General features: G+C 46.6%; 1 protein-coding gene across 1 annotated transcript; it reads right to left on the bottom strand.

The window, feature by feature from the left end:
- Window positions 1–29: 29 nt before the first annotated feature.
- On the bottom strand, window positions 30–18782 carry LOC119454087 (arylsulfatase B). Its single transcript, XM_049667796.1, has 9 exons — window positions 18279–18782; window positions 16440–16599; window positions 15475–15584; window positions 13003–13113; window positions 11411–11545; window positions 9439–9565; window positions 4185–4465; window positions 1381–1560; window positions 30–302 (listed from the first exon to the last, which is right to left on the bottom strand). Exons 1-9 carry the CDS (start codon window positions 18384–18386, stop codon window positions 117–119), a joined length of 1398 nt encoding a protein of 465 aa, XP_049523753.1. The 5' UTR covers window positions 18387–18782; the 3' UTR covers window positions 30–116.
- Window positions 18783–27557: the final 8775 nt, after the last annotated feature.

The raw sequence follows: 27557 nt of genomic DNA, 5'->3' as shown, positions 1-27557 counted from the left end.
CTACACCTAACTGACTCAGGGATATGCTTTAGAATTTTTAAAACCACCTTCTAACAGCCGGATAGGGCAGCCGTATTGACGTAAATGACTGTGAAGCGCAACGCAGAGCTCGCCGTTTAGCAGTCGAAGTGACAGTCCTGGGAGCGCTTGTTCTGGTTGTATTGGCTGTGCGGCGGGCTCCGCCATGGAACCCACACACCGCCGAACAGCCCCGGGTTGGCGTCCGAGTCCCCCATCTTCTCGTTCTCCCAGGGAACGAAGCTGTCGCCGTATATGATGGTCTGCTTCATATTCGCCACTACCTGCGCAGCAGCCGTCGCAAAGTTAATTCACGTGTTTTGCTCTTGTCGGACAGCCCAAGAAACCCTGTGCTAAGGACAAGCGAATAACATTTCGTCGCTAGACCACTGTACCTTCGAGCTAACCTTAGGATGAGTCTTAAATAGTCGCTTAGAGCATGGTCTCTTTATTTCAAATCAGGGTTTCTAATGGGCCTCTCGGCGTACATCATAAACCAGGTGTTTCCCTTGAACATTGTGGAAAATACGTTGTGGGGAAAACTCGATGTGGGATAATACACTTTTGCAGGGTTTATTGGCGCAGAGTGCTAAGCCGTCCCAATATGGCGAGCGCAACGTTCCAAGCTTAACATCAGGATGCAGCCGTTCGCGAGCCATCTCTTTGATCGTTCTCTTCGATGCTCAGATGTGGAGCCATTCAAATTGATCAATCGATAAATGAATGTATGAGTCAATCAGTCAATAGCTATAGCGGCATGGGCGTTGCTTTCGGACGTTAAACTGATGAATTAAGAGCGTGATAAAAAAAGGGGTATTGACCAATTCCAGAGGGAGAATCGGGGAGGTCGGAAGGTTAGGAGTTGGCGCTGCGAAACCCTTATGTGTTCGCTGTTGCCAATCACCCTTCCTAAGAACTACAATTAGAGCACTAAAAGGTTCCTAAAATTGAAACTAGCAGATAACTCGCCCCAAACCCCTTTGACTTAGACGGTGCATGGCTTCTATTTACTCCTTTCATGTCAAGCCCTGACAATTAAGGTGAACCTTCATTCACCTATTCACTACAATAACGATCGTTACCGGAGTATTACTGTGGCTGCCGCAGCATCACAAATGTAGCCTACAAGTGACTTGCAAAAGAAATTGCGGTAAAAAAAAAAGCTTTCGTAGTCAGCAGCCGACACGATTAAGGAGAAAAGCTTATGACACTTGTATGCCACAGCGTCACGTGACGACGAGATAACTAACGGATGACACAAAACATTTGTTTGGTACAAATTGGATACGTGCCTTAAATGATAACAACACAACGACTTCTTCGTAGAGCCCTTTTTCAAGAAAGAAAAGTGCGCAGGCTTACAGCGGGGTGTTTGTCGACGACATTATCTTGCTCGCAAGGGTCCTTGGCCAGGTCGAACAGGCACGGACCACGCCCAATGTGGCAACCTCTGGGATTCGCAATGGGCTTACAGTTCAGTAAAGAGCCCCTTTGTGTGGGGTCTGTCAGCGTGAAGCCTTTGCCACGAAGCTGTTGAAGTACCTGTGCAAATGAACATAAACTCTAATCGCAGCACAGTGTGTGTATGCTTTATTTCTACACCGTGAAACCCTTCTAACGATCAGACTGTTGAAGTTCAAAGGCCACATAGCACCATCTACTGACCAATTGGGTGCGCAGGCCTTTACATATGTAAAAAGGGGAGAGAAGGATACGTCATACTTGCTGCGTCTCAAAGGCCACATATCACTACGTATTTCTGTACATGTCTCTTGAGTCCGTAAATCGACAGATATTCCGTACAATTTATTGAAATATTTCTATACGTTTTTACACATAGCGTCAATTGTTTTAAGATCGATAGTTCACCCACCATAGTATCACATCACATCACTCGATCGCGATGATGAAAGTTAAAAAAAAAAGTTGTTTTCGCTTCGCTGATGCCTCTTAGATTACCGGCGGAATGCGTTAACACCGTACTTTGCACGAACAAACACTTAGAACTATTTTTCCGCGTACTATAAAGAAGAGAATTGTATGATTGAGTTCAGGTCCTAATACCTGAACTAACAATTTACTGTTCTTCAGTGCCGTATTATCTTTCAGTGTCACACTTCTTGCCATTGTACGTGCTATTTGGGGTCCTGCTGCTTTCACCATGTGTCCGCAGTATTCAATACACGAATAATATAAAGAAATCCCGATTCACAATATTTCACTGTTGTCCACTGAACGAGGCTACATCGGGCTGTGTATTTATCCTGACTGTGGACATTTATACTGACTATAGAGAGTAGTAAGCAAAAAGTTATCGAGACAGTTAGTTCATTGATAGTTTTATTAAAGTTTCGAAAAAACACCTTGGTAGGCTTTCTTTAGACGGCGTAAATATAGTTTTGTACGGAATTGTTCTCCAACCAGAGTATTATATCACATAACCAACGCTGATGGTTACAGAAATAGTGATTTTCACTCTACAGATGAGCCAACTCTATCCTACTGATCTCTACTAATAACCAATTTCCCTCTTCAGTGCCTTATTGATAAATCTCATTCTAGCTATTCCTTATCCGTAGCATCCCAGAGTAGTTGATTTCACGCCGAATATGGAGAGATGCGAAGACTTAGGTCCATAGATAGCCGACAGAGTTTGTAGAAAGAACTCAATGTATGCTTTCTACGGAAAGCGGGAAATTTTTTTATTAAAGCGAAGCTTTCTTTAGTTGTTCCCCATTTCGCTTGGACGGCTGTGTGGCCGTTAAACTGGGTTGGTTTCAGAGACGCCTAATCAAAAGTGATGGCTTGCTGGTCCGACACTGATACCAGTTCAGGATATATATCCTCGAGAGGATTTGTTACTTGTAACGAAGGTGAATCCTGGGGGCAGCGGTACGTCGCAGCACCCGCACCGTCCATAGAATTAGCCAATAGACCTGACCTATAAGTTTCTCAAGCGACATATATCTCAACAGATCTACACGAGAGCTATCGCATGACTTCGACGATTCTCTTCCGATGGTCTCAGTCCAAATTTCTGCGAGGAATAGTTTTGCAACCTAAGGATAACATCAGTTTATGACTGTAAATGTTGCAGGCAGGCTAATTTTGCACTGAAAGTGTTTCACCGGGAGTTACGCAATGGTTCTCGCGTGACGGCGGCGTGCGGCAGCGCAGTCACTCTCGAATTCCATTGAATTTTTAAAAAATCCAAAAACGCAGCTTCCGTCGGACCTCAAAAACAGCCTTTTGACCAGGGCGTCAGTGTGAGCGCGCAACCAAACGCCAGCGTAGGTTACGAAGCCTTGCGGGAGATTCCGGGTAGTGGCAAATCACACCCATAAGACTTTCGAAGGGTGTGAGAAGTGCCTTCATACTGCGCTTACGCCAAAAATCCGCCGGAAACGCATTCACTCTGGTTTGGCCTTTATAGCTCTTCGAGAGGCACGCGTTCTGGCGCGAAAGCTTTGGATCACCTGAACGTTTACATGTTCTGGCGAACGCTCGGGAAGGACAACTCCACCGAAGTTAACACAAAAATATACACTAAAATACAAACACCAAAATATACAAACACGAAAAATGTACACCAAAAATATACAACATAACACCAAAAATATACAAAAAGGAGGATAAGGGCGCGCATATGGTGGCCCATGTTACCGTGTGTGGTTGTGACGCTCGATTTCCTGAAACAACCATTCTGGTCAGGAGCGGTAACGCCTCTTCTAGACTTGTCCTGGAGGCCTTCTTTGTCAAGACGTACAGAGATCGGTGTATAAGTGAGCCGTCTATCTCATGACTTGATTCACAATTCGACTTCTTGCGCAACCATCTTTGATCTACACGTGTCCGTCCTTATTTTCCGGCATGCGCATGCGCGTCAAGAGGATATATATGTAGAATCATTCCCTTCCATTGAACAGTTGTGAGTAGCGCCTGTCTTTGTCTCCCTTTCTTGTGTCTGTTTTTTTTTTTACTGCGCTAAATTAGTTGTTCATTTACCTAAATATCCTCACTGTAATAAATATGCACCTTGAAGCGCGTCATTCCCTTTATTAAGACGAATGTCGTTCTAGAAGCGTTCGGCTATTCCTCGCTTACGATAACAACCCTCGTCGATGGTTTCGGCAGATTTTGTTTTAACGATGTACTGATTTTCGCACCTTGTAGGTCTCGCCGGAGGAGACGCGTTTCTCGAAATTTGACGATTCCTTGAGCTCAAGACCCACAACTGAGAACCACTTCGACTTCCTCTCCCAGTTGACGCTGCGGTGCTTGGCGATGAAGCCCTTGTATTGACCGAGAAGGATCACGAAATTTTGGCCGGCCAGGTCAAAGCGGTGGATGATGGACTTCCTCGGTGAGACGAGGTTCTTGCTGATCATCGGCCATTGGTTGTACGAGTCGAAGTCGGCCAGGTCTCCTAAAATCTTCGTATCCCCGCCTGCGCAAGACAGGGTCGTCATTCTTGTCTGTGCAGGGATTGAAAGGTTAAGAAGCGGTGTCAGCTCGGGAGCCAAATCCGGTATTCTTATGCAAATACACCTGGAACACAGACATGTTTCTCGTAAGAAACCACTGCACTAATATGTAGAAAATATGGTGCATTCGTCCGCTTCAGGCACCGTGTGCACAATTGCGATGACAAAAACAAAAAGAAAAGAAAAAAGAAAAAAAAAGGCGTATTCACTTGCGCTGAATTTCCAGAATGACACACGAGTTTGGAGATACGAGCCAAGAAACTCCCCGTAAAAATGTACTGCTGTTCCAGTTAATTCTTTACCAAACCCCCATTTAGTTTTGAAGCACAAAGGTAACTGGAAGGCCCACGTATTTCGTCCCACACATTGGGAAATAATGTCTCGAAGTTAGTGTCATCTTGGATATTCATTTCAAGTGGATAGGTCCTGCAAGCTCACAGGCTGCAATTCGTAAGTTGCAATATGTGTCGTAAACTAATTGTTTAGGATTTTATTAGCTCATTTCTTGTTAATTAGCTGAATATGTGCTTTTATTTCTCGTGCTAGTAATGTCCCCCTCTTCGAAAAAACCAGCTCAAGGACAAGACTGTCCTTGAGTTTGTGGTATATTTGGCACTATTTAGTTTGTATTGTGGTACATGCTAAGTTTTGTTATTTTATATAAATAGTCACAATTATCAGATGCCAAAAGACAATCACACTAATAAATGCATAGCGGACATTATCCGTAGCTTTAATTGAAGTGTGCAAATCGTAAATAAATGGGAATAAAAGTGCACAAGAAAAAATATGCCCGTAGGTGGCATACGAATGCAGGTATTCACATTACGTTTGTGATGCTCTTACCAATTGAGCTATCGTGGAGTCGTTTTTCCGTCCATTTTCAGAAGGATTTACGTACTTATATACTAGAACTATAACCCTGGGAGTGTTAGCCAGTGCCACCGTTCATGGCCATGGCAGTAGATGTAGAACATTCTATATACACACCAGGCGTCACGTTGTACGTGAACTTATTGGGTGAAGGCAACTGGCCAATAAACGCTCACACACTACCTGACGGCATCAAAGCTGGTATATATATATATATATATATATATATATATATATATATATATAAAACTTGACAAAACTGATTGACGATTTCGCAATACTGCATCCGTTCCACAGCTGTACTTTTTTTGTGATTTGGAAATGCAAGAAATGCGGTGCACCTAAATTTTCGATGTAGAGAATTAACCGGCGCGTAAACGGTTTAAAAGGCAAACCACGGGAAATTATGGAGCTTAACATCCCATAGCCACCCACGAGCTATGAGACACATCATAGAAATATCGCAATTCTTTAAACTTTATGGAGCATTTAAAGTGGATACGTTCATGTTATACTCGTACGTTACAGATTATGCTAAATGTTTCGATTGTTTGAACGCGTTTTTTTTTGAAGTCCTGCTGAAAATTAGTAATATATTTCATAACGTTGTATAAAAAGCACATTTTGTTTGATTTAAACCACTGAACTGATGCCGTACAAGAAGTTCAATATGTGTAATGAACTGTACAGTGGATACGTTCATGTTATACTCGTACGTTACAGATTATGCTAAATGTTTCGATTGTTTGAACGCGTTTTTTTTTTGAAGTCCTGCTGAAAATTAGTAATATATTTCATAACGTTGTATAAAAAGCACATTTTGTTTGATTTAAACCACTTAACTGATGCCGTACAAGAAGTTTCAATATGTGTAATGAACTGTACAGTTCCAGAACTCCCAACTTGACACCTGTCTCTTCCTGAATTAAATGTTGCAGCACATATACGTGAAAACTGTAGTAGGTCCAACTGGAAAGCATGCGCCCATAGACATCTAGGGCTTAACATTTTCGTTAACAGCCACGCTAAGCCCGATGCTCCCTTCTGCCACAATGTCTTGCGCCTATCAGCTGGTGGTTAGGTGGAAGGCATTGTGGGAACAGGAAGCGCCGCGCCACGCGCGGCCCGCACGCTGCAGGCAAGGCGAACAGGCAAGACAGCACTCAGACTTCCCATACTGCCTTGCGGTCACCGCTGACGGCGGTCGCTCATTTCTGGAAAGGCCCATTCAGTCGGTGAAAATGGGGCCACTCTCATATTTCATAATTGCCACAAGTGATACCATTATATGGAGCAATATCTTGGCATCGAAAACAGCTCAAGTAAAAACAACAATTTAAGCCAGTTCCACGCTTGTGAAATCTGATAAAACAGTGGAACTTTGCAAGCGTGGGTGCATAGCGTAGTGGGTATGACACTCGCCTTCGAACTGCGAGTACCTCGGTTGAAATCCCGCCTCTATCTCTTTCTCTCTATCTCTGTTTCTCTTTCTGCTTCTCTCTCTGTCTCTCTCTCACTCTCATTTTCTCTTTCTCTCGCCCATAGCAAGTTGTGTTACAATCGTCGGTACAACGCAATCATATGGTTCCCATAAATGCATGCTCTGCAAGCGTGGGTGTGTAGCCTAGTGGTTGTGACGCTCGCCTTCGAACCCTCGGTACCCGGGTTCGAATACGGCCTCGTCAAGAAAGGCGCTTTCGATTTTATTTATTTCTCTCGCTCTCTGTCTGCCTGTCTTTCTTTCTCTCTCTGCACCTCCTCTCCTCATTTCCCGCTCTCTCCGCTTCGCTCGAAACTGCGAACACAATCGCTCCGTAGGGGTCAACCTCGACCTTAAACAGCTCTGCTGTTAAAAGCGGCGTCACGTGAGAGCGTATAGCCAACACGCTGTCTACATCGTGTGCTGATAACCGACGATGCTATCGCTGATGACTTGACTAGCAAAAAACCCAGACGCCACTTATAGGCCCACGTCCTTACTTTGACACTATGATTCGCGCTTTTGGAATGCGCTAGACTGTTTCTTATTGATTGCGGGACGCCTCCGAAGGCAACGATGACGCATCTAAAAACGCAAGGCATTGGTGATGGAATGCTGCCACATGAACTCAGCTTGTGCAAGACAGGGACGAATAATTTTTCTTGCAGTGAGCTTAATCGGGCTGACGGCAACTGTATCCACTTTCTTCGCGCCCCATCGAGGCTCTGCAACGCCACCTAGATAGCACAAGGCTTGTTCACTCCGATCCACGACGTCATGCTACCCGCCCCGGCTGCCATAGAATCTAATGGGGACGCTCCCGAGTAAGCAGTTGTAATCTCGACGTCACCGCTTTCGTCACGCCAGGCATGGCAGTGGAAATTTTGGCCCAGGTAGCATGACATCATGGATCGGAGTGAACAGGCCTTGTGCTCCCTAGGTGGTGTTGGTCTCTGTCCACTTCACCAGGCGCGCCCCGCCTTCCCCTCCACTCGCTTGCGTACCGGCGAGGTTTACGATTGTTGGAAGCCAGTCCGTAACGTGCACCAGTTGACTGGACACTCGCGGTGACCGGTCGCCCAGCAGCGGGCTCCATACAAAGGCGGGTACCCGGATGCCACCTTCGAAGTACGTTCCCTTGGTGCCTCGCAGGGGCCAGTTGAAGGACCAGTTGCTGCTCTCGTCTTCCCGATCCGGTAGGCCACCGCTGGAGGAGACGAATATCAGCACCGTGTCGTTTAGCATGGTCCGGTTGTGCAGCGCGGCGAACACCTTGCCCACGGAGTCGTCCACTTCGGCCAGGGCGCCTGCTCGTCGCCAACGCGCGTGCGCCGAACGTGTTGGAAGGAAGCAAGAGTGTGCTTCTGCACGTTAAGTTGGTCAACCTCGCTATGTAAGTACCGCATTACAGCATCAACATGCTACCTGGGTGTGTTTAAACAAAACTCTCCCAATTTAGCCTACCAGTGACTTCTTAGACAGAAAGTCTGAGCGTGTATTCTGCAAGTGTCCACTAAGTGATCTCAGGAAGAGTGGCTTGTTGGGCTAGTTCGTACATGGTTATACTAGTAGAATGCAGGCAAACTTGAAAAAGAAGAATATCAAGAGGAAAACATAGACAAACGACAGGAAGCTGGCTGGAAGCCACCTTCCTGTGGATTTGTTTGTTTGCCTGTCGATATTTTTTTAAATTTTTAATGTTTGCTGGCATTGTCGTAGTATGTCCCCTAAGTGCGCTTTCCATTTCCGCGAGCACTGATTGGACAGACCGTGAGAGCCGGCGCTGACTATTGGCGCCTGCCCTACTGGCTTCAAGTTCTATCCAATCAGCGCGCACTGAAGTGAACAGTCTACTTAGTGGACACTTACAGAATACACCCCAGGTCAGCCCAGGAAGGCTGTAGGCTACACTTCCCGCGAGCGAAAGAGATTCCCAACCTGTGGGCCGAATTTCGCACTCAATAAGAATACTGTTATATTATAGAGGTGTATTTGCTGCTTGGAATGAATATCATAAAGAAACTTGACATGCTAAACTTCTCCCAAAATATGAACAGTGTTACTGAATAGAGCTGTGTTTGTGCCATTCAACGAACATCATGAGGACGATTGATGCACCTCATCCAATGTTGTGAGGGATTCGAAAAGCATTTTCGGCTCGGAAGCTTGGAACTCCACACCAGCAAACGTCGTTTTGCAAGTATACCTCCGCATTATATTTTGTGAATTCTAAGAAAGGCAGCGTTTCACAACCTTAGATGGCCTTTGTCCACCTATGCGACATTCTTAATGGAGAGGTATGAGTTGACTGTTAAGAAGCAAGTTTGTTGTGGCACAAAAAAAAAAAAACGACTACAATCATCATTTTCCAGAGTTAGGTCAAGGAAGACACGAACGCTGCAGGCCCCGTTCTCGATCGAAACCAATCTGGAAAATTCGTTTTAGCACGCATTAATTCGGGCGTGACGTAAAACAAATTCGGAACAGGATCATGTCGCCGACAGCGTGATCTTTACTTCGTAGCTTTATACCGCGTGCACTTGTTGCGGGCCTACAAGTCGCATAAGATAGATGCCATCTTACCGGCCAGTAGGACCCTTTTTCGATGTGCGATGGGCGCGAATGATTCGAGGTGCTCGGGTGGACACTGAACCGAACCGTAGTCGTTCGCTGCCTGGACACCTTGATGAGCAACCAGCATGAACAGAGGCTGTAACAAAAACGTCAACAATGTTAAGGCTGCACAATGGGAGAGAAAACAGCAGGACACACCAAAACAGAGAATGAACGAAGACACAAAGAAAGAATTTTGATATTTGAGCACTGTTATAATTGTACTGGTTACAGAGCGCAAGCTTCTATCGCTTTCTGGCACAGTGAGTGAGTGAGTGAGTGAGTGAGTGAGTGAGTGAGTGAGTGAGTGAGTGAGTGAGTGAGTGAGTGAGTGAGTGAGTGAGTGAGTGAGTGAGTGAGTGAGTGAGTGAGTGAGTGAGTGAGTGAGTGAGTGAGTGAGTGAGTGAGTGAGTGAGTGAGTGAGTGAGTGAGTGAGTGAGTGAGTGAGTGAGTGACGGACGGACGGAAAATCATGCGGGTGCACGCATTGTATAAATCGATGTAGCGAAGCTTTCTGTGCTGTTTGCTTTGGTTGACGATAACAAGCGGCGATGTCGACGATAAATGTTTAATTTCTTCTGCGTGTAGTGCAATACGACAGTGGTGAGTTAATGTTAAACGTTACCTTGCGTGCCCCACGGCTGCTTGTCTACATAGTACAGAGTAAACACAGCGCGACATGTTTGCTTGGCGCGTTGTTGTACGCTATTATTCATAAACGCCGTGAAGGTTGGTATTGTGATTGCCTCACATTGCCCATCGCATCATGGCAGAAGTGTTTACCTTTATTTGAATTATTGGACGCCAGAACCACAATCGGATTATGAGGCACGCCGTAGTTGTGGCCTCCGCATTAATTTTGACCCTCTGGAGTTCTTAAACGTGCACCTAAATCTGAGTAAGCTAGCGTTTTTTTGTATTTCCGCCCCGTGGAAATGCGGCCGCTGCGGTCAGGATCGAACCCGCCACCTTGAGCAACGCAATAGCCGCAAACCTACCGTGGCGGGCAAAGAAGTGTTGATTTGATGTAAAGACGCATCCGTAGTGCCACCGCTAGAATGAATTAATGCGACTTTGCCTCAGCATGCCCTGCGTCGCCGGTGTCCGGCAGAACAAATAACGCTCAGCACAAGTATTGCGGTGAGCACAATCGTCGATAATCGAAATCTGAACTGCGGCTGAGATGCGTCGATTATTTATACATGACTCACTCAACCTTGCAGCATAATCGCTTGTACTCGCTTAAAGGCGCCCTGAACCACCCTTAGGGCTTGGTAAAAAAAAATATCCGGATAGCATACGCTATAGAAGGTATCTCATACAAATTTTGCGTGTGTAGCTCACAAGCGGAGTGCGAAGTCACCTTTTTCTCAAATACACTTTTTTTTTTCAACGGAGGCATTCTCCTCACCCTCAGACCCGTACAGGGGCTGTCGACCCGCATCGGGTCTACAGGCCCTGTGTTCGAATCCTGTTGTCAGACTATTTCAATAATGTGCATTTAAGAATTTATAACGCAGTATTTTGTCGAAAATGATCAGTTTGCAAGTCATGAAGCAGTTTGAAGCCAGAAGAACGAAGTTTATCCTGAACTGGGCCCACCATTCCCATGTTGGCTGGCCCACCCCGCATGCAGGTCCAGTAGACACCTGCGTCACAGTTCCCTCTAGTAATTGCATGATACTCCAGGGAAGGTGCAGAGCCACGGACGGACAGATAGGCTGACAAAAAGGAAAACAGACAGACAGTCAGATGAATAGTTGTCTATATAGATTGGTAGCTATAGGTTGATTCAGCCATAGTGTCAAATTACACGTGCTGCAACACCTGGCTACGGCAGAGGCCAGAATGACGTTTCGTGTTAAAATATTACACCTGTATACCGAGTTTCAACGGCATTGATAGAGGACCACGCTACCGGTCTTATTTTCAATAAGCTCACCTTCGACTTGTCATGGTGCGCGATGATTTCCGTTGCCCTTTCCGTGAAGACGCGGGTCGCGTACGTGCCCGTCTTGTTCCACAGCACCTCCCGATTCAGCCGCAGGTCGTACCCGTGAAAGTAGTCGTACTTCCGCTGGTGCAAATAACATACACTTCACTCACTCAGGACAAAAGTTATCTAGGTGTTGCCGTACAAATGAAATGCGCTTGCTGCTCACAAACCACCGACTAACCAAATTTGAGTTCTAGTGCCCACAGTAATACGCGCAATGACGCACATTTACACTACGCTCAGACATTTCGACGACGGTACTTGTTTCAAGTGAGATGACGTGGCCTATCTTCCCTACAGAAAGTTGTGCACAACAGTGGTTGCTGCACCGGTGTGTATGAACGCCTACGGTACATCCTATTCTTTAAGCGATCGTTCATTTTCTACCTCCCGGGTCTTGGTGTCGGTGAACGGCTGCGTTTTCGATGAGTAAACTCAACCGAGCTCTGAGGCAGTGTAGGAGTAAACTGGACTACTCCCCGAGATGGTGCGATCGAAATTGGAACCGAACCCGGTGACTGGGTAATCAAAGGGGGTGACTTGGCCTGCCGACCCTTACACCAGTGTGCTACATATGCGCCCTCGCAAACTTGCCACGTCGTTCGCAAAGCGAGCCGATCGTGGGGGTCGTGCGATTCTGATAACAATGATTCCGCTGTCACATTGCACGATATTACATTTGCTATTAACCATATTACAACTGTTATGTTATAAAATCTGAACGTATAGCCTTTTTGCCTCTTTCTCCGGATCGGGCGACAGTGTCTCGTTGAGTGCACGTAGCAGGGAGTCTGTGAAGCAGCTGTGGCACGGAGAGAGAAAGCACGTAGAACATTCAAGGTACCAAATGACAGATACAAAGCATGCTTAGCTGAATAGGCTCAGCAGAGATTCTCCATGTTCACACGGCTTTGCAGAAGTTGCACATATCAAGTGTCTCTCTTAGTGGCATTTAGTTGTAACGATACCAGAACGCTTTGCTTAACGTTCGATCTAAGTGCGTTGCATCTCTCGTAATTTTTTATGTTCTTCTTTCTTCCTACCACCTTTGAAATCTTTTCCCACCCATGAGCCGGGTAGTGAATCAAAAATATTCAGGCGGGTAACGTCTGTGCACTTGCTCTTCCTAGAAAATTCACTATTGGGAGTCACTGACTAGTCACTTGTAGTGTCAACCATTGATATCCTCCAAATAATCGCAGAAAGTCAGAAGAATAAAAAAAAATGTTTTGGAGTGTTCAAGTACGGGACCGAGACAAGCACGGCGATTACGCAGCTTACATTTGTTAGAGCACCTCTTAAGGTCCAATATGTTGCGCTGTAAACTATATGCTTCTGCAGTCATCTGTACGTGGTCAATGAAATTTATGCGAGACACATGCAACTCAAGCAGAAATTAGACGCAGACTTCATGTCAGCACGTTGATCTCATGTCCTCTCGAAATGTTCGCTGAGGCGGAGTTTACGAGATAACGCCCATTTGTTTATTATTGCCGAGTCAGGCGTATTTGTCTAGTGTAAACATGCACACGTCTCACATCTGACGACACGTGGGTCCAGTAGTCCCCCGGTCCGCTCCACTTCGCGAAGGCCGTGTCGAAACCGCGGTTCTCGGGTGTGAACTCGTCCTTGAAGAATCCCAGGCTCCACTGCTCCAGTGCGTTGGAGGAGAAAGAAATAGTGAATAATATCATAAGCATTTCTTGATGATCAAAGCTTCAATTTATGCTTTACCTAGCACCTGAAAATACCTTGAGCTGCCCAAATTATTGATCTCCAGCATTCACAGTAGACATTTGCCACTTTTTGTGGCAATTCCCAGGAAAAAGAGACAGTACATGAGGTACATGAGGTATGATTCTAGCGCAGCCTACTTACGGAGTGATCATCCTGCAAGTTATGCGGGCTGGCTGATGGGTGATAAGGTGCATAAGTCACTGCTACATTTTTTTTTACGTGAGCTTGTCCTTCCTGCGTGGAGGGAGCCTAGTCGATTCTGCAGGCATTCTCAATAAAGTTGTTCTCTCTCTCTCACGAAGACATTCGCCTTTTCAATTAGCTGACCTCGCACATTGAGCAGGGCAACGTTCTCGAAAGCAGTCTCCGCAACAGTTCCCTCATGAGTCGTGAGCCAGGAGTGGGGTGAGAGCCTTGAGGGTGCCTAAACCCAGCAGCGTCACAAGAACATAGAGCACCAGCTGTATAACCAAAAAGCACTGGTTCCTCCTTTCTTTCCGTGTTTGACTATATTTAGTAGTATAAGTTTTATTTAAAAAAAATTAAATCCAGGTCCAGTGGGTGGGTCCCTCAGTCCAGGGCCCCACTGGCGATAGCGGCACGCCGGGCTTGGTCGAGAAGGGTCAGTTGGTCCTCCCGCACTGTGCTGGCTAGCCACACCTCCCACTGCCTACTTTTGGAGTTTTGCCCCAAAAGGGGTGATTGGATTTCTTGTGGCCGATTCTAGCACGACCATGTGATATGGTCAAGAGATGGCCGCCCCCCGCACCAAGGGCAAGTGTTGGGGTACCGGGTGGGGTGTATGTGGTGTAGTAGGAGTAGGTGTGGGTATGTACGGGTTTGTAGTCGGCGCCAGTCCCGCATTTGCGCTGAGTCCAAGGATGGGTTTGGAAAGCTATACCATTGCCTTCCTCGTCTCTGTGCCTCCAAGATATTATTTATTGTGATCGGAGATTCTACGAGAGTGCGTTCCGTCGCTCGGATGCTATATTCTTGAGTATATTTAGTGTGTCTTAAAAAAAAACACGTTTACTTCGTAGAACAATTTGAGGACCAGATTGTGGAAACTGGTGGCAATAGCGGAGGTAATTCTCTGCGGGCGTGGCTTGAGCACTAAGTATTTGTGACTTAGCGATACATTCGCTGAATTTAGTGAGCTTTTAGTAATGGTAACATCAGCTCAGTCATTTTCGAGTTTTAGTGGCTTTTTCTGAGACGTGAATAGCCCGTAAATTGTCCCGGTAAAATTGCACAAGCAAGTTTGACCAAGTTCAATGTCAGGCGCCTATTTTATTCCAAGGAAGGTATCTGCGCCTCAATTTCGGTCTACTTCTCAACACACACGGAAGAGCTTGTCACCAAAGCTGATTTTGTAGATAAAACACAATGTTGAGATCCTGGTGCCCTTTTTATAGAAAATCTCAGTTTGCCTTTTTCACACTAAGACCGCCGATTCGCCCCCGCGAGTGGGAATTTAAAGTTTTAGTTTAAAATCTATTAAGAAAACGTCTAGGAACAATTAAAGCACAAACAATACAGAACTCAGAGCACGACATATTCATGAGTATGGTCTCCGTTTTGGGACTTTCTCGATAAAGATATTGCATTTTGAGCGGCAATCATGTGAATCGTTGAAAATTTTAGATGTTTGCGTGAACGGCTTGCATTCTGCAAGTTGTAACACTTGCTCTAAGAAAAGCAACTGAAAATGGCGAATTCAAACACTGACGGAATTTTAGTCATTTACAGAGGTAACCCTAGCTTAATTGCTGGCGCATATAAATACACGAAAGAAAAGGTTTATTTTCTAACTAAATGCGCAAAACACATCATGAATAAGCATAATGAGTAAATTTATGCTTATAAGTAAATTGAGTAAGCATAATGAGTAAATTTATGCAGCAATAGGAAGGAGACACCAGGAAGAAAACGGGAAATGGGGTTCCCCCAAGCCACCTATCGCTTTGTTTGCAATTTCTACAGACAGCTACAGTGTACATTTCATTGGCTTTACATCCCTCGTGTGACACCACTGCAGCCGGAAATCTTGTTGCAGCCGGAATATTGTGTCGCCGAGAGAATAACGCCTTTGTATCTGCATTGCCCCGTTCTGTGAAGAATTCGCTTCTTCGCTGAAACACCCATTTGTGCATATGAACGTCGTGAAAGCATAAGCGCCAGATTACGCAGAGTTGAAAATAGATGGAAACTATACGCGAGCTCAGTTTCCACTATATAGTATTACTAATCGTGGCCCAAGAATACAGACTCACGACTCCGACGAAGTGCGTAGCGTAGCCCAAATTCTTCAGGAACATCGGAAGCGTCGTGAAGAGCGTGGGGAGCGCAGTCGGTTGCGAAGGATGGATCGTTCTTGTTATACCTACAGGTGAAAAAAACGTGTTTTGTAGCTTTAGCCTCTGTATCCAATACGACGACGTATCTTAAAATAAGCACACTGTCACGTTGTTCAACGCCCTCTATAGTCCGAGTGATCGAGAGTGGCCGAACTAGGAAAGCTCAACTTGGAGTGACAAGGCGGGCCTCTTGTCTTCGTTTGGAAGACAAAGACGAAGAACCTTGTGAAAACATTGGCTCCAGATTGACCGTTTCCTTGTTAAGCGTTATGTTAAGCTTGTTTAACGTGAAAGTGTCCAGCCTAGAGCCAATAATTTGACAAGGGTTTTTGTCATCGTTGCCCTGAGAACCAAGTGCCGTCGCGACACCACTTTCGAGGCACCAAAGCTTTTCACGCCTGCTAAACCGAGGCCGCTCATTGGCCTGTAGCCCTGTCATTACCTCTGCGCAGCTTCATTACCTAAAATGTAAGCAACTTGCATTGCGACGCTCTACGATAGGAGTTTCATCATGAAATATAAAGTTAGAAGCCAATAAGAATGCATGTTAGTTTCATCACCAGGAAAGCTTCGTAGGTGAGCAAGAATAAGTTGCGTTTCCGTGTTTACGATGCATTAGGTATGCTAATTCAGCTAACCAAGAGACCAGTAGACAATCAAGGAAAAGCAGATCATTCCGCAAAGTAAATCACATGAACACTAATAAAGCAAAATGGCGCGTGCGAAAATGATGGGGACACACAGGTTTAGTAGGCGGAACAAGTTTGATGAAAAGGCATTTTCGCGAAAATCCGCCTTTACTCTAATTTGTGCGCCACGTTTCCCTGTCACGCCGACATGAAGACTTCGGCCACGCGAGCAAGGTGGCGCTCGCGTTGTACCTGCTCGGAAAGGATACACCCCGGTGAGGAGGCCAATCCTCGAGGCCACACCGGAAGGTGGGGTGTAGTACTTGTTGAGGATGACGCCGTCCGCCGCCAGGGCGTCGATGTTGGGCGTGCGCATTTGGCGCGAACCGTGGAAGCCGACGTCAGCCCAACCCTGAGCAACAAATTTTGTGGAATAGAATGTAGCGTACAATTACGCACCCTGGTTTGTGACATCTTTTGCTTACACAATCTGTCTCATAAGCAGACATTTTAGAGCATCCGTATGGCATAGCTAGTGCAGTTTTATTGCGATATATGGTCACTCCAGGCACATTTCTGCCGTCGGCGTCGCCATCGCCGTGAAGTTCCGTATAAAGTCCACGGGCGATAAAATCGTCGCCGCACGCCGTGTGATCTTTGTGTTAGTGAAAGCGTGCAAGGGTGAGCCGGCGATCGCGGCTCAATCTCGCGTACGCAAGGGCGGTAAAACGGAAGGAAGCGCGCCTTCTTCCAGACGCCGCGCAACGCTCCGGAGAGGGGGTAGGGAGGTAGGGATGGGCTGGCGGGGGGGGGGGGGGTTATTCCGCGCCCCCCTAGCGACAGCACGCGCCCGCCGAGCCGCCAGCCTCCGCAAGGCGCCGGGGGGAGGGTGGGGAGGGGAGAGGCCGCGTACTACGGCGCGCGCTCCCACACGGGCGGCTGTATCATGAAACCCATCTGCGGCGGGGGCAGAGTCCTTCCTTTTCTGCGCTGTGTTTTCGCGGCTTAAGTTCGCATTGAGTGGCGGGACGAAGGTCAAATCGCTAGCTGCTGCTGACGCGCTTACTCACTACAGCGTTTTGACAGAGAGTTTCCGCGGTCATCGAGTGAGATTCGTTCATGTTTGCTTGTGCGCGCGTGACACCATGCCTGTGAATTTAGTTAGTATACCTATGTTTGGAAGTTTATACGGCCGATAAAATTATAATCCTTACTTGGCGTAGCTGTCCCCTACAAGTTTGCTATCACAATCAATGCTTCGCCTTCGACTTTCGTTTTCTTTTTGAAGGAACAATCAATCAAACAAACAAACAAACAAACAAACAAACAAAAATGCTACGGCAAGCATAAGCTTCCAATCTTGCAATTCCAACTTTAAACCTGCAGTCGCCGGCGTACTTTAGAGAAATGAAACCATCAAACAGCGCAAACAAACAGCGCAAATAAAACATACACATAGCGTTGTAATAGTGCCCGTCGTGTCCGTTCTTGTGTTTTTTGTGTTTGTTTTACGTGCGCTGGCAATGGCTTCACCACGCACTTTTGTCATTCATGATAGCACGTGCAGCAAGCGGGGCGTGAATTGATGCGATCGCCACTGGTTTCTGCATCTGCAGAGGCTTTTCGAACACAATATTAGCCGCGAAATCGGCTTTAAGCTTACATGGAATTATGCGTAGCTGGAACATATTCTTCAGCCTTGGAACAACGATGTTACCGCTTTGCGCGCGACTCCGGCGCTCTTAGTTTATCTCCGCGACACTGACCTTCAACAGAAACTCTCCATGGTTGTTACCATCTGTAACGGTGCTTGTTGTTACTTTTGCATGATGTGTGCCTGTGTACCGTGTATGAGTGGATGCCAGGCAAAAGGCCAGGCAAACATCTCCAGCAGCCATTGAAGAATGCCTATCTCTCTCGCCCTCTCTCTCTCTCTCTCAAGCGTAGAGGAAAGGACGTCAACAAGCACAAACATTTCTCGTCAGTATCGCTTGACATTTGCCTAGCGCAATCCCTAATTCTACATATCCGGGTTACGCTCAGTCAGTTGTCTAATTGAGATTAAAAAAAAAAACCTGCATGCAAACTCACCAAACTTTCAACCATGATGACGACAACGTGTGGCTTTTGATGTCCCCAGACGAGCGCAGGCCACGACAGCATGAGTAGTGCTATCGCGATCCATTTGTTCAACAACATGGCCACCTCTTCTCGGTCAACACTGGTGAGCTACAGCCTGCTCGCGTGCCTTCCAGAGAAGGGGACACTGCCGTACATCATCGCTGGAGCCCATCAGTACTTCAGACACAGCCGGTTATGTCCCATGCCACACGTGGATGCAGTTAATGCCCCACGTCTTCTATGCTAGGACCTTGAGGTGCTTGCTTTGCCAGCTTCCTTGCTTGCCGGCCGGCATAGTTCGGGCAATTTGACGGGTGCGTTACGTCAGCCAGTGCAAACAGAACGTAGGCGACAATTTAGTCTTACGTGGCAATTTCCATTGTGGGTCTAGTCGTCTTGCGACACCACGCTACGCCATGTTGACATTGATTTGACCTGATAATGATGATAATCTCGAAGGTTGTGGCGCATACCCTCTAAGGGGGCTAGACAGGACCGAGGCGGCTCAAGCAAAAAGCCTCAGCAAAATTAACTTTCCAAAATCAATAAACAAAGCGGACAAAATAAAATAAGAAGTGTAATTGAGCAATCACAATTGGATGATGCAACTTTTGTGTCTGTTTGAACTAAATGAATGAAGAAAGAACTACTAGGAGGTGATAGATGTGCGTTGATGGGAGCGGCGGGTATGCCTTATAATTTGTGCTCTACATGATAAAAACGTTCGGAAGAGTCAATAGCAGGCCAGACTAGCCTACAAGAATTTTCGACGCCCTCCTGCTCCTAAAAGAGGAGGAACGGTGTAAGGAACGGTGATCTGCTCACTTAGGCAGCTTCTTAACGGACAAGACCCGCCCTCATTTATTTAACTATATGCCATGTGGCAAGCGAGTGGTAAACACAAAAAAAAAAGATTAGACCTTATTTATTTATCTTAATTCTTCTGCAGGGATCGGTAAATAACCATTATACAGGATTGACCAAGGGTCTGGTGGTACTAGACGATAAGGCCAAGTGCGCTCATAATAATAAAGAAGAGACTGAAATAAAAAATAAAAATAAATAGAAAATATAACAAGATGAAGAAATATTTTAGCGCGATAAATGCGTTGAATAAAAACAGAATAGGCAGAGAAACTTAATGACACAGCGAACCTCCCTATGAGCGCATTTGAAAGCTCAGGCTCCCAAAGGAAGAATATTGTAATGGGTTTAATTCGGGAATGACCGGCCATATGTCGATCAGACTGTACTTGTAAATCCGGTTTGCTTACTGTCACGTCTGCCGGAAAGACAGCGTAGCGGTCCTGCCGTGACACATACAGGCTTTATTTAGCCATCAACTTGGCAGTGACGGCGGACTGCCCGGCCCTACGCTACAGCAAGACGCGCGCCGGCTCGGTCGCCGGCGCTTTTAAGCACAACAGAGCCGTGATAACGCGTGTGCCACTACAACATTGCATGCCTAGCTGGAGCACCCGATGACCTGATATATCGCGTCATATCATATCTTTCCGATCGCGCGGGCGTCGCATATCACACTTCCGCCCATGTTTTAAGTGCGAATGCACTTCTTAAGCGACCCCGAAAACTCCGCCGGCATCCGCGCTCCTCCTCCTCTCCCCTAGCAACGGCGCGAGGAGCGGAGAGGAGCGTCTGTAGCAACGGCGCAGCGACGTCACGCCCCACGTGACTGCGCGCGCTCCGCCCTCCGCTCCGTGGCTGCGCGCGCCCCGCGCCGGCTCCGCACCGCTCTCCGCGCCGTGACGTCACGGCGCGTTGTGCAGCTGGCGCCTCCGCGCCGTGGCTGCGCGCGCCGCGCCGGCTCCTCGCACCCTCTCCGCGCCGTGACGTCACGGCGCCATGCAGCTGGTGTGCCTCTCCCCCCGTTAGGTTTGCACTCACCCTCGGCCGCCGCCTCTCCCCTCGCGCTGACAGCTCCCTCCTCGCCCGGTAACAGCCCCTCGTGTGCGTACTCTCCCCACCGCTCACCCCCTCTCCAACCGCCTGGCGTGTTTCGCTCCGCCGTCACGTGTTGTGTGTGTGGCGCCGGCGCGTCAGTCGTGCTCTCTCGCTGTTTTCTTTTCGCCCTCATTTAATTCCTTCGATGTCATGAAAAAAACTGGGCCAAGAGCATGCCTTGTTAAGTTATTTTGTGTACGCGTCTGGCTAGTCGGGGCAGGTAATCGAAATTTCAGCCAACGACAGAGTGCATGGGCCACAGACCCCTAGCACTAGAAAAATGTGATGTATAAGGGTTTCGTGAACACAACCAACGACAAAAAGAAAAAGAAGTTACCGTGACAGACGTAGAAGCCATGAAAGAGATAACGTAATCAAGGTCTTATTAACAGCGCCAATCAATACTGGTATCAAAATATCAAACATAAAAATAAAGATTACTTTGTTCCCGCTTAGGACTTATCAACGCGAAAGATGAAACAAGAAAGAATCGTCGGCCCTTCCCCTAAAGGAAAAGGGGAGGTAAGCGAAGCTTGTCCTGGGTACAGCTTGTGTTTGACGTTTATGTTTCTTGTGAGTAATTTGACCGGGACAAAGGGAAGGTCAGGTGATCTGCTCGGCGTTGGCGGAGTGCCGCAGCTTCAGCGGCCTGTCCACGACGCTCCCTTTCACGGGCGATCTCCCGTCGGCAATCGGCGAGAGCTGCCTGTTGCTTCGGGCGTACGCACAATGCGCGGCCAGTCCCATCGGTTTTCCGAGACTGACGGAACGGAAACGAAGGAGGCGCAGCGTGCGAAATCCTTTCCTGTTCTTTCCCTCCCCGGTGGAAGCGAAACGGCTCTGATTGGCTGCGAACGTGGCGTGACGGCGCGCCTACGCAGCTGGCAGCCGTGCCTAATGACGCACGCTCCGGAGCCGGCGAGCCGCTGCTGCAGCCGGAGCTTTAGCGTTACATAGCCGGCGCATGCTAACGTATACAAGCTTCGCTTGAAAAAAAAAATCATGAGCCATTCCACTCCGTGAAGGTGGATGACCAGCGAAGCTGTGTAGCGCACGACCGAGCGGTGGCCCAGCATTTTAAACAAAGGTACCCACATATTTATTGTCCTGATCGGTGGGCATCGTGACGATAAGTACGCACACGCATTCGCGCATCACCTCTGTTATTAAATCTGCCCGTCACGTAAGACGGACATACCCTCTTAAGCAACGGCTCATACCCCCGTAAACGCGGCCTCCCCATTACGACGACACAAGAGAAGTCAAATTCTAGGTAGAAATAATGAGCGGCAACGCAGCCTGACGACGAACACGTGAGCAGTGGCACGAGCGCGTTGGCGCGGTTGCGCCGAGGGGCGCCAAGCCTTTCCCCTTGGTCGCCTTATCAGGCGCACACTACGTCACTCACTACGTCATACATTCACAGAGACACATCGTTCTAGACACAGGTGGCCGTTAAACCGAGCTCCGACGCGAGCGGCGATATGCGTTTGCTTTTGTTGTTGGCTCTTTCACTCGCACATTTAGGGGAGAGTTTTTCCCGCGCGGAAGCCATAAAATCCCGGATCCTTGCCGCAGACAGCTTCGCTGTATAATGTATTCATGAAGTCAGTAGGGCGGCGCACCACGCGCTTACGACAGGGTTAAAAGGAAGCTGAGAGTGGGCGGAAATTAGATAGACAACATGGTAAAAGGAATGAAAATAATAATAAAAAAAGGCAACAGACTTGTGTGACCTTTGTAGGATCACAGAACAATTCCCGGTGAAGGTTTTTGTTTCCGGAAGTCGTCAGATTAAGAAATTCAGTTGCCTATAATTAAACCACGTACCTTAAACGCTGCATGTAATTTTGTATAGAGAAGCAGTTCATCCACACGTTTTACTTCGCGAGAACACTGGCGAAAACGTTCCCCCAATTTTAACAAAATTTGATTTTGGTAGAGTTGGTTGTTATGCCAGAGCAGCGGGCTATATTCCACGTTGTTCATAAAATGCCCTTAGAATAATTCGAATGCCATGCATACGTAATGTACACTATGACCGTAATGACCATAATTAGTCCACACACATCGAACTTTACCTACACATTACCCACAACTTGCCCTTAATTTTAAACTAATATAAACAATTGGCCTCGTTTAGTACTACGCAGATACGGGGAAACATACTACAAACCTCGTATATCGCATAAAATAAAGAATAAGACCAGTGGATGGGTATTTATTCGAAGCGCTCTTAATTAGGCCACGAACTTTGAAGTTTCGCCACACATTACTAAATATAAACTTGGTTTAACGTAGAGTTACCTCGAGAAATTGGGAAACTGCTGATAACGACCGTAAGACAGTTCAGATCACTTTTGAAAAAAAAAAAAAAACGTTTTGCAAAAGCTGTATTTATTCCGCGCGCACTTAACTCCGCACAACGATTTCACCATGGCGTTGCCCCTATTTTGGCTGAGTTTGATCTCGGTGGCATATATAATTCCACCAGGGCAACGGACTAAATTCTGTGTCAGTCGTAAAAGCACTCATAACACTCCGGAGCACATGAATGCAAAATTTATTGCAAAGGACACACAACTGACCCACTCACTTTAATCATTCCCTACACATCCTCCCTAACCTACGCTCTACTATCACTAAACATAAGCAAGCTGCCTAGCATGGTTGACTGAGGATACCGGGGAAACGCTCTATGAGCCTCGTGTAAAACATGAAAATAAAAAAAGGAGTCTGGGTTCATTATTATTTGCAACACTCCTAATTAAAACTGAAATTTCACTACTCATTACACCAGAAATGCCTTAGCCCATTGCCAGCAAATATAAACTTGGTGTAGCGGAGAATTCTTTCGGGACATTGGGACACGTAGCAGATAACGACCGTAAGACACTCTCAAACACTTGCTTAAAAATGTTCATTTTTTTTGCAAAAGCTTTATTTGATCCACATGCATTTAACTTCGCAGACAGGTTTTCGATATCGTTCTACCCATTTCCGCTAAATTTAATCTTAGCGGCTTGCGTATTTATGCCACGGAAGTGCGCTATATCTTGCGCCGTTAGTGAAGCACACTCATAACGCTCTGGAGCACTGGTACACGTAATTTTTTGCAAAGGCCGCAAATAACCCCCGCACTTTGAACGCTGCCTATACATTAGCCTTAACATGCCCATTATTTTCGCCAGATAGAAATAACGCGGCAAGTTTAGTTCTCCGGCGATACCGGGAAAACAAACTACAAACGTCCTATAACGCAACAAAAGAAAAATATGAGAAAGTCGAGGATTCAGTGATTCTTTGCAACATTAATGCTAACCCAGAAACTGGAAAGTTTTTGCATGCAATAAACTTAAAATGCCCGCCATTCCCATCAATCTAGAATTTGGTGTCATGTGCAGTTACTCTATAACCCTGGTAAATATTGCGGCCAACGGCAGTATGGCACTCTCGAACGCTAGAATAAGAATTTTTTTGTTTACAAAGGCAGTAAATAATCTACACAGATTAAACGTTTATCATCCGTAACTCACCACGTCCTTTGCACGTCAACGATATATAAACAACGTGCCTCGGATAGTTCACCGAAGATACCGGGAAAACCAACTACACTCCTTGCGTAACGCATGAAAATTGGGGAGAAAATGAGCATTCAGTGAATATTTTCAATTGCACATGATTAATTTACACACTTTAAACTTTCGATTCGCGTTACCCATAGAATGGCCCATATTTTGTCGAAATAGAAAATCGCTGATGTTTATGGTCCTCAAAGGGCAGCGCGGAAACTTTCTAAGCGTTTCATATAACGCGTCTAAACGGGCCGTAAACGAAGGTTAGCAGTTTTAATTGAAACCCAGTTTAACGCATGCACTTCAATATTTATGTGCGTTTCGCCCCTAACATTTCCTGTATGTCCTCAAAGCATAAACTTTGTGAGTGATCTAGCTCATTTCAGCAAACCGTGTAAACAGGCATATAGCTGTTTTTAAGCGCTTCCAGTCGCTCTAGCAGCTTTTCTGTGAAAAATATCTATGAAAAAATGTGCAGCTTGCGAAACATCTTGTAATTGTAATTTTGTGTTCTTTTGGTGCCAGGAAACATACCTCGCCATGTTTCTAGTCACTACGGAGGATGAAGAACTGAGTGGGACTAAAGGATGAATTGTAAATATGTAAAGTAACACTGAATCAATACAAATACCCATGCATTGTTTTCTGATCAAGTATTGGCGTGGTTGTTTCAGACGACCCTGCCTCCGGCCATCAATTCGAAGGGTTGCCCATAGGGCGCTTCCTGTACGCTTCCTGCAATGTCCAATAATACTGATCACTTGCCTGAGATTCATATTCTTTTTGGCGAATGTGCGTGAAGATAGAAAGTGAAGCCATTAATTAATATGCGAAGGACGACATAAACTAACTAGTCATAGTTGCTGTTTTATTTTGTATTACCAGATGCGGCTGTGGCTCCAAGTCAAATTGAATATCCGGCAATGAAATACCTGTCTTGTTTCTATTCACTCTCCATTGCTCTTAGTAGACTGTGCTGATATTTATTTAGATGTAATGCATGCTTTAAGCAATGGTAGTAGCGCCACCCTGGTGCAACTATACCAGGTCCGGGTACCACCATTCGTGTACAGTCTCGTACAGTAAGGTGTTTAAAGCATCTCAGAGAAAGCAGACATTTTTCTCAGCCTGTGGCATGCAGTGGGTATTTGCATTTACACGTTGTTTTGTTGTGTGGGAACAACACAGCGTTGCAAGATTTTCGAGAGACTATGGTCACAAAGCGCTCAGAAATGAAATGACTTCTCATATTCCTCAACCCATAAAGTTTTGGTGACGACTGTGCATTTACACCCTGTCTACCAGATTAGAACTGTTAAGCTACGTCACCCGGAAAGTATATTGATGGCGCTAATCTTATTCTATTGCGATAGCAAGTATATGGACACTCCAGACGCATTTCTGCCGGCGCCGTTGTCGTGATGTTCCGCACAAAGAAGACCAAGGACGATAACATCGTCACCACGCGCTGTATGCAGTAAGTGCGAGTGAAAGTGTGCGACGATGAGTCGACGATGGCGGCTTAATCTCGCGGGCGCAAGGGGGGAAAGTAGGGAGGAAGCGCGCCGTCTACCGTCGAAGGCAAGGCCCCATGGGGAGGGGAGGGAGGGCGGGCGCGTTCTATATACTGCGGCGGCTGCTGCGTGTGGCACGGCCGCGCGGGCCCTATATCTTGAAAGCGAACTGCGATGAGTAGAGAGTATACGTGCGCGTAGGGCTCAAGGCTTCTAGTGCGCTGTGTTCTCGACGCTTAGTTAGCGTTGAAGCTATAGAGGCAGCACGAAAGCGAATTCGCTCGCTGCTTCTGCCACGCTTCCTACCCCAGCGTTTTGACAGCGATTTTCCGCGGTCGTCGAGTGAGATGTGTTCAAGTTTGGTTGTGTGCGTGTGCGCGTGACACGGCGCTTTTTTAATTTATTTAGCGGGGCAATGTTTACAAGTTTATACGGCCGATGAAACTGTTGTCATTATTTCGTATAGCTTACTACTAATTTGCTATCGTAATCGACGCCTCCCCTTTCGGGCGAAACTGCGACTTTTGTTTGTTTGTTTGGATATGACATGGAATCAGAACGAAAATGCCCCTCGAAACGTGATAATGACAGACCATACTGTCACACTACATGCCGAACAGACCGCAGTTTGACAATCCCTTCCTTCTGAGGAGTACCGACGGCGCTTGTTATTACACAACTGCTTTCATCAACCCTTCCGCGCATTTTAAAGCCAATAGGTTTTCTTACAGCGAAGCTGTTAAAGGCTAGTTCCCCCAGGACCGTGCCCGCCCGTAGAAAAGCCACGTTGACCTAGCGGGAGAGGAGAGGAAAATAAGAGCTCAACCCTGTGAGAATGCTGTGAGAGGGTGCAGATGAAAAGGAGAGCGGGAAGAGGGGTTGACATAACTCGCGGTGATGGGGAGAGCTTTTCGTTTACCGCCAACCATTGGCGGTGTACGAAAAAAAAGTGGTTCAGTGGAGGAGTGGGATGTGTGAGCAGTTCCCGTTGGCGCTGATTGTATGTACGGATGTTTGGTCAAGGAGTCTCGTCTGGGAACGTCGTAGAAAAGTGTGAGGAACGCGCTAGGAACGCCGTCGCCCGAGGACGCCGAGCCAGTTCTTTCAGAGCCGGGCATTGTATAGCCATCGTCTAAGTGTTAAAAAAATACCCCATTGTGCTACTCGGAGCCGGCACGATCGCCGACTGTTTTCCCAGCTCTCGTTGTGCTTCGAGTGTAGCTTGCTTTTGTGGCCACAGGTTCGCCCAGTAAAGAATCAGTTTCATCATACACAGTTTTACGACTGTTTTCTTCAGCGTCACTACTACGTGACAATATGCTTGAACCGTTTCATGCCGAACCGGTAACCGGTATTATTTTTTTTTCGATTCTAGTTCGGTTCCGGTTCGTGTACGCTCTAAGAATACCGGTTCGGGCTTAGTTCTGGATAAAATTCCGGTTTGGGTTGGGCTTTTGGTTCGGGTTTGGGTTTGGTTCGACAACCTGGCCTCATACTGACTATAGGGGACTGGGCAAGATCAAGGTCGACTATTTCAAGTTATAACCACCAATAAACTTTGAGGATTGCTGCAGAGTAAGTGATGTTGTAAGTTGAAATGCACGTTAAAGTGAAAGCAATAATTGTCGAAAAAATCAATAATCAATAATTAAAAAGTACACAAAGATGCAAATTTAACAGGGAATTCGGTTGAACTCCATAAGCAATTCTTGGACGGAGGAGCGAACATCCCTGGGGTCAATTTCAGAGCAGAAGCCCGAACTGAAAGAGTCTAAGCGCAACTCTAAACTTTGCTATCAAGGTCCATGCTTCGCCCTTCAGCTAGTATCGAAATCACAACTTCAAGCTAGAAACTGTACATATAGCACCACTTTTGAGACCCACTTACTCAAATTGTGCAGTGATATATATATTGCTGTTCCAGTGAAGTATTACACACAACCTTCTTTTACGCTAAGGAAAACATATTTATGGGAACGGCCATGCACTTAGCTGCAAATTTCTATACGTACTCTGCCAAACTGCGTGAGGAATACAGCTTCCAGCAAAAGGTTGTGCTTCGAGTACTGGCTGACTTCAATTTTGTAATTACAACGTGCGCCGTAATGTCGTCGACTAAAGAGTTAACTTTGTTGCTTTGTAACTTAGGCAGTATCACGCCACTGTTGATGCTCACCGCTGTTGTGAAGCTCTCATGA

The sequence above is a fragment of the Dermacentor silvarum genome, chromosome 5 (assembly GCF_013339745.2).
Source record: "Dermacentor silvarum isolate Dsil-2018 chromosome 5, BIME_Dsil_1.4, whole genome shotgun sequence".
NCBI lineage: Eukaryota > Metazoa > Arthropoda > Arachnida > Ixodida > Ixodidae > Dermacentor > Dermacentor silvarum.
This window is presented reverse-complemented; position numbering and strand designations above follow the sequence as displayed.

What these genes read in the sequence shown, in the direction of transcription:
- LOC119454087 (XM_049667796.1), bottom strand. Translation starts at nt 18,386, where the DNA reads ATGTTGTTGAACAAATGGATCGCGATAGCACTACTCATGCTGTCGTGG. An exon ending in CCTCCGGCGAGACCTACAAG is followed by an intron (nt 1,561 to 4,184) that starts GTGCGAAAATCA and finishes TCATTTGCACAG; the next exon opens with GTACTTCAACAGCTTCGTGG. An exon ending in TCGTCGACAAACACCCCGCT is followed by an intron (nt 303 to 1,380) that starts GTAAGCCTGCGC and finishes GCTGCTGCGCAG; the next exon opens with GTAGTGGCGAATATGAAGCA.